Source organism: Chelonoidis abingdonii, chromosome 2 (assembly GCF_003597395.2).
Source record: "Chelonoidis abingdonii isolate Lonesome George chromosome 2, CheloAbing_2.0, whole genome shotgun sequence".
NCBI classification, from domain to species: Eukaryota; Metazoa; Chordata; order Testudines; family Testudinidae; genus Chelonoidis; species Chelonoidis abingdonii.
Window position 1 is genome coordinate 97,897,303 of NC_133770.1, and position 7,723 is coordinate 97,905,025.

Consider the following 7,723-nt stretch of genomic DNA (forward strand, 5'->3'; position numbering starts at 1 on the left):
CCCAGCTCCTGTAGTCAAGTGATTAGATGAGAATCTCAACCTTTTTTTTGCATTTTGTATTTCTAGCCCTCATAGTTTTGGAGAAAATGTGAAAGCATGATCCATGTGCACCCTTAAGGCTCAAAAGGCAAAGCAGCACTAGTGTTTTACTCACTCCTTGATTTATCTTTAAATCTTATTATTTTTAAGTCTGTCTCATGACTGAGAGGCGCTGGGGATGCCGACATACACTTTGAAGATTTGGGGGTGACAATAACACGGCTATGAATGCGCCCTGTTTGAGGCCCCAGCCAGCGCAGATGCAGGAGCAGATCCCGCCGCCCCGCCCGCGGTCTTTTAAAATGAGGCTGCGGAGGCTACGTCTACACTACGCGCTGTTTCGGCGCGTTAAAATCGATTGCTCGGGGTTCGATATATCGCGTCTGGTCTAGAAGGGATATATTGAACCCAGAGCGCACTTAGATCGATTCCGGAACTCCACCAAAACAAACGGAGTTCCGGATTCGACATGGCGAGCCGCGCACATCGATCCCGCGCGGTGAAGACGGGTGAGTAAATTGATTTTAGATATTCGATTTCAGCTACGCTATTCTCGTAGCTGAAATTGCATATCTAAAATCGATTTTCGCGCGAAATCTAGACGGGACCTCCGGAAAAACAATTTTTGCCCTTACTAAAGATGGCCACCAACCCCTCTCCCCCATTATCTTAAGTGCGTGTGAAGCCAGGCGGCCGTCTGTTAAGATGGCCGCCGTTTCCCTGCATTCTCTGCCGCGGGGTTGGCAGCGAGGCCGCCCTTAGCAAAGATGGCTGCTGTTCCCACATTGCTTCCAATAGCTGTGAAGGTAGCGTGCCCTTAGACAAAATGGCCGCGTTCTGTTCTTCACCAGAGGCTGCGAGCAAAGCGGGCTGCTAGTCCTGGCAGAAGAGTCTGTGCTCCTGGTAAGGGATGATCGTGTGGGGGGGTATCAGGTTGAGCGAGGAGGGGCTGGAGGGAAAGAAATCTCGGTTCCCTCGCCTGCTAATGCCTGAAAGAGGAGACTGTGTTAGTCTCTTTGTGTGGGACTGAGGTTGAATTTGTCTCTAAATAATCAGGCACAAACGGGGTGGGGGAAGCCTTCCACTAGAGAATTAGGAGCCCACCCAGCAGTAACAGTGCCAGCATGTGGCACAGATCGCTTCCTTGCCAGGGGCGGCTCCAGGCACCAGCACACCAAGCGCGTGCCTGGGGCGGCAAGCCACGGGGGGCGCTCTGCCGGCGGACCTCCGAATCTGCGGGACTGGGGACCACCCGCATGCAAGCCCCCGAAGGCAGCCTGCCTGCGCTGCTTGGGGCGGCAGAATACCTGGAGCCGCCCCGTTCCTTGCACTTCTGCCCCTGTGGGAAGTAGACCAGAAATACACACATAACTAAAATATCTGTGCTGGGGAGTGGTTTGTTTTAATCTCATGTGAGTGAATTTACTTCTGTCTGGTGGGATTTTTCACCTCTTTGGTTTGATGATGGTCCTCAGTACTGCCAACTCGGATGCCAAGTATTTGGTTATGACGTCATAGTTCTTGATACACAGTGGCTGTAATCGTGATATTAGCCAAGGGTCTCAGCTTTCACTTAAAAAAAAAAAATTCTAATCCTCATGGTTAGGGGGAGGGATGACTTGAAAATACAAACTCTAAAGGCTCCAGCATTAAAAGGCAAATAAAGTGAACCCCAAATATGTTATTTTTAAGTCAGTTAGATATTCAGTATTTTATTTTGAGGTCTCACTCATAATTTTTAAATGCTTGGGGTTAGTAATACAGTTTATCTCTCTTCTGTTTCCCTGGTGTGGGGAAAGAAATTGAGTGAAGCACGCATGACAACAGAAACTATCTTCTCCTTGCATATTGTGCTCTTCGTCTCAAGTGTTTATTAGGAAAGCACTGTGATAATAGGGGAAGGGTGTGATTTTTGGGAACAGTAGCGCACTGAAGATAACATAAGAGTCTGTATATGAAAATCAGTGTCCTCACACCTTTCCTATCAGTAACAGAGGAATGCAGGTGGACAGATATATCTGTACTGTATATATCTCTCATCAATCCTTCCACTCAGTCTTATTGCTTTGTCTCAGAAGAAGCAGGGTGGAGTAATAGATAGGGCATTGGAGTGCAATTACTATTTCTGTCCTCAGGTTTTCCTTGTGTTGTTCCATAATGTGTGGCTCCCGTTATCCAGGGGGCCAGTCCATGGAGCAGTCTTCTAAATTTCGGCCAGTGAGCAATCCTCTCTTACTTTCTTTTCAGTTCAAGTCAATTATGTCTGACTTATTGGATCTCTTTTCTTCCTGTTTACATGATCTTTCTTTCCTTTTGCCCCTGCACTTTTTTAATTAGTTTTCCCCATTTTGGGGACTGCTGTGAAACTACTCAAAGGACCAATAAAAACACGTTATTTAGTGGTGGTGGTTTAATTAAACTATATTATTTGGTACTTATATAGCACCTTCCATTCTGTGATCTCAAAATGCTTTACAAACATGAATACCTTAAACTTGATAACAATTTTGTAAGGTGGCAATATGTGTATTATCCATGTTTTCCATAAATAAATAAATTCCGAGGCATAAATAAATTAAGTGAATCCGTTTGGTGATATATGTGACTTTGAACAGGAGCCAGGACTCTTGGATCCCCAGTCTTGTCTTTTAACTGGTAGACAGAGCATTTCCCCTCCCTAAAGATTGAACAAAATAATACTAAAAACTTTGGAAGCTGTTGTTTACAATGAAGACTGCATATTGGAAGTGGTGTCCATAAAACAGATTTTGCTGTAATTCTCTTTACCCATTTCTGGGTGGCTGAATTTTCTGGATTGCACATATCCAACTAGGTGAGTAAAGCAAACATTTTAACCTCTCTGTGCTTTATTCAGTACAAAAGTTAAAACAACCCATTTAATCTTTAATAAGCTTCAGGTGGAAATAGATAATCCTTTTACTCAAAATATAAAGAAATCTTTCTATTCGAGGCATAAAATATCCTAAATAGAGATGGTAAGTTTGATCTCTGTATGTGTGTTACTGTTATTGGGAACAAAGAAATTAAGAGATGGCTGAAATTATGACCTTGCAAGATGGCTTTTCTTTGACAGTCTGACTTTTTTATCTCTACAGGTGTACTGTGATAGTCAAGTGCATCCAGGTTCTAGATCTCTGGTTCTTTAGTTACTTTTCCTCAAAACTTGTACACGCTACCTGTGGTTTTAACTTGATGCTCAGATTCTCACACTTTTACCACATGTACTGGAATCCTTATTGTTACTACTACAATGTCGTGGGTGCAAGCTGCAGTCAGCCGGCCCAGTGAGGATGTGTTTGATGAAGATGCTGATGAACTGCATCTAATGCAGAAAGAATGGAAGAGCACCATGGAGAAAAGAGTCAAAGTAATTTTTATAACCATTACACTATTTTAGTAGCCTTTTAGCTATTTTCTTTAATACATAAATTGATACCTGCATGAGTGATTTAAGCGGAAATGGAGGATGGCTGTTTAAAAGTTATTGTAGATCAATTTGTTCCATATGAACTAAAAACTGAGCAAGTTATTAAGGAAATGTTGCCAACCAGAACACACTTGAGATTCTTCTAGGGGGAGAGTGCCTGCAAATTGAGAAATTGTAGCCAAAATTCTGCATATCTAATCTGCAATTGGTGCATAATTTATTTATGTTTGTTACTCCCCCAACTACTCATGGGTGTTCTTTGTATAAATTCCTGAACCTCAATAGGAGGTTGTATTATCAGAGGTAAAATATGCAAATTTAGTCATGTGACTGTTCACTTTATTGTTGGAGGTCACAACAATAGCAAAACAGTCCCTGGGTGCCTGCCAAAGTTTCCCTTTAAAAAGACAGAAGTGGGAGGTCAGGTTGGCAGGAAGAATCTTCTGAATTCTAATCTCAGTGTTGCCATTGGCCTGCTCTTTGGCCTTGAGTACATTTGCTTTAACTATAAAATGAGGCAATAATATGTTTCTATCTCCCAAGTGTGTTATGAGTATTAATGAGTTTGCATAGTACATTGAACATGTAAAATGTCCATATATATTCAAGTATGTAAAAGGTTGTTACAAGGAGAAGAAAGGAAAATTGTTTTTTGTAACTTTGGAGGATAGGATAAGAAGCAATGGGCTTAAATTGCAACAAGGGAGATGTAGGTTGGACATTAGGAAAAACGTCCTGTCAAGGTGGTTAAGAACTGGACTAAACTGCCTAAGGAGGTAATGGAATCTCCATGATCGGAGATTTTTAAGAGCAGGTTAGACAAACACCTGTCAGGAATGGTCTAGATAATTAGCCCTCCCATGAAGGCAGGGGACTGGACTAGATGACCTCTTGAGGTCCCTTCCAGTTCTATGATTCTATACATGCCACATGTTATGAGGTATCTGGTTCATCTGGCTAGAGAGAAATATATGGAATGTAACCAAAACAAAGTCCAGACTCAGGCCCGTTGTATCATGATAGGAGATCTGTGTTTGTAAATTTTGAGTGATATAATTAAACAAGGCAAATGAAGATGTATGAGCCATATTTTAGCATTTTTAAAAATATTGGAAATCACCACTTAAATCAATGGCAGGTCCAGATTAAAAATCAGTAGTTCATTGTAGCCCTATAGTAACCAATATATAGTAATTCCTCTAATTTGCCTTCCTATAGAACTGAAAATAATGGCAAAAATTAATTTTTATGAAGGCTCATGTTAACAAAGAAGTCCTAAAATCCTGCAGGGTCAGGACGGAGGGCAAAACTCCAATATCAACTGGTATTGTATTAGACTCTTAGGATTTGATCTCATGCCATTTACTTTAATGGACACTGGATAAGCTCTTAATGATATAGCATCACTATGAGTCATGGTGCCAGGAACATTAAACTTCCACTCTTGGGTGATCAACATCTGATTAAAATAACAGGGTGGGGAAGCTATGGTCTGGGCCATAGATTAGGGAGGGTACTGCTGTGGGACTAGAGCAATGGTTTTAAACCTGTGGTCCGCAGGCCATGTTTAAGATTTCCAAAGGGCTCTGCATCTTCTTTTGAAATTTTCTAGGGATCTGCAAATTAAAAAAGATTGAAAACCACTGGACTAGACAGAGCATTGTTCTTTGAAAAAGGCGTCTGAATTTTCGCTGCTTCAAGGAAACTTTATTCTGCTGTTTCAAGATACTCCTGAGGCTAGCTCCTTGTATAACCACATCTGATATTTTCATAGTTGAAATTCCACCATCTCCAATTTCCTTGAGCAGAAAATAGTCCATCTCAGAGAGCAAGTTCTGTGTTTTCATTTGTAGCTTCTCAGCCTGCGGGTGATGACAACTATCCCTTTTTTGTAGGTATATGGTAAAAGGGGTCTGGAAACTTTTTTTGCTGTTGAAATTTGAGGTTGTAGTATGGACGAAGACAAGAATTGCTGTTCTAATCCATGTTACTATGTGCGTAGAACAAAGAAAGATATTTACAGTACAATTATTTTGACCTCACTATATATAGTTCTGAAAAAGGGAGTCAAAATGACCATGTTTATAAAACACTAAGAAAAGTTTTTGTTCTTTTAGTTTTATGAATCTCTCATTTCTGCTGGACAGTACAGTATACAAGTTTTGCATGCATCTAGCCAAATTAGAAAGACGCATTCCAAGAAACTCAATGTTTGTATAGATTTCAGCTCTTGTATTATTTCCTGTAAAATAATCTCTGCTTGTAGCTGGATTACTCACACCAGAAACCTTTCGTCTTGCTTTCAGGAAGGCTATAGAGATGGTGTTGAGGCTGGGAAAGAGCTTTCACTTCAGCAGGGTTTCAATCGGGGTTACAAACAGGGTGCTGAGATGATGATGACCTGTGGCCAACTCAAAGGGACCCTTAGGTAAATGTTGAAGCTTTGAGATTGTGGAGTGTGTTTATATGGAAATCTGGATCTACTGTTTGTCAAATGCTGAGAAGATGCAGGATAACACTTTCAAAAGTGACTTTGGAGCTGAATCCCATTTTAAAAACACAGTAAACTGAATTTAGACTCCCAAGTCATCTACGTGCTTTGGAAAATTTTACTTAGTCACCTCATGCTTCAGATTATATTACGTAAAATATTCATAAAATGCCTGTAGCTATGCTATGAGTATCAGCCATAATTTTTTAGGTAGCAAAAAGGTTGGTCTTGCATTTTAATCAAAACAGTCATACTAGAGGTCAGTCTGATTTTCTCTGGTAAGGGCTGTGGTCCTGTCACTGAGAACCCTGCCTCAGCATTTGTCTGACCCTTGGCTCGGTTAGCTGAGACATCCTTGTGAAGCACAGTTGTGCCCTTGTTGGACGCAAGAGTATGTAATCCAATGCAACCATCACACGCTGTGTCAGAACTACCACCAGTGCAACAGATGCTACTATGTGATACTGGCTGTTGCTATTACAATTGTTCTTCAGAACAAAAAAATGTGGTGTGGTAATTCTTAGCCCTCCTCCCATTCCTCACTTAAAATTAACAGGAGATTAGTGGTTCAGTGAGTTATCTGAATCTACACTTTTGGCTGAACATTCAGCTCTTCCTGTTGAACTTTCCTGAAACACATGTGCGTGAAATGTACACACAAAAATGGAACGAGTTTTTTACTTTAGTCACCTTTTCACCCAACCTCAAGCAAACATGCAACTCACTGCAGGTGTTCAGAATCACTTTTATTTCCACTTGTTTTGTTTTCTCTTTAGTGCACTCTTGTCTTGGTGTCACCTTAATGGGCAAATTTCTGCTTTGCTGAATAAGATAAGTAACCTCCTGGCTGAAGTTGGCAAGTATGAAGAATGTGTGCTTAAGTATATGAATTCTATCAGTCCACAGCCCTACCTTGGAGACATTCTGGATTCTGTTCAGGACATGGACCTTGATCATACAATTCCAGTAGAGAATGAATCTGATGAAATTGAAGCTGGAAAACTCTGTAAAAATGAGTCTGAGTTGAGTGAAAACTCTTGCAGGAGTAATGGTCAGGCTGACTCCTTGCATTCTGACAGTGGGAGAAGGACAAAAGAACACACACATTCTGAAAGGCCAACCCTTGCTTGGCTTAAAGAAGAGACTCTCTGTTTAGGAGAGCACCTAGGCTTGTCACTGGACATATTACAGCATGTCCAAAAACTGGAAAGTTAACTTTTTTCTTGTGCCCAGTGGAATCTGATCCTAAGAATTAACTTGACAGGCTTGTATTTTATTTGTGGCTCAAAGGTTGGTGGTCATACTAGTCATTTAATTTCATGGGAATGTAGTGATCTGATTCTAATGTTTCCCTTTAAAACATAATAAAACAACCCTTGCTCTCATCATATTCTGTCATACCTCAGTTGTTGGTAACAAAAAAAAAAAAAAAAAAAGTTGCTTTCACACACAAATTTAACTCGTGTATATGAAGTACTCTCCACTTATGCAAATGCATAGCTGTCTAATTCTGCAGCGGCACTAATGTGTCCACTACTCTGGGAATCTAACATTTTCTTCTAATTTATTCAATTAATATTCTATTAATATTCTCTTTCAGAAAAGGAACTAAATGATTCTTGAGTCTTATGCCTAGAAAAGTTGCTCCTAGAGTACCGAAACTAAAAGTAAATATTGCTATTAAGTTTAGAAGGTAGTGGGGGTGAAGAACTCGTTTGAACAAGTGGGAACTGCATATACAGAAA

General features: G+C 40.6%; 1 protein-coding gene across 1 annotated transcript; it reads left to right on the forward strand.

Moving 5' to 3' along the window:
• Positions 1–802: 802 nt before the first annotated feature.
• On the forward strand, positions 803–7,364 carry YAE1 (YAE1 maturation factor of ABCE1). The gene is made up of 4 exons (XM_032793440.2): positions 803–942; positions 3,156–3,427; positions 5,794–5,915; positions 6,755–7,364. The coding sequence occupies exons 2-4, from the start codon at positions 3,311–3,313 to the stop codon at positions 7,191–7,193; spliced, it is 678 nt and encodes a 225-aa protein (XP_032649331.1). The 5' UTR covers positions 803–942; positions 3,156–3,310; the 3' UTR covers positions 7,194–7,364.
• The last annotated feature ends 359 nt before the right edge of the window (positions 7,365–7,723 follow it).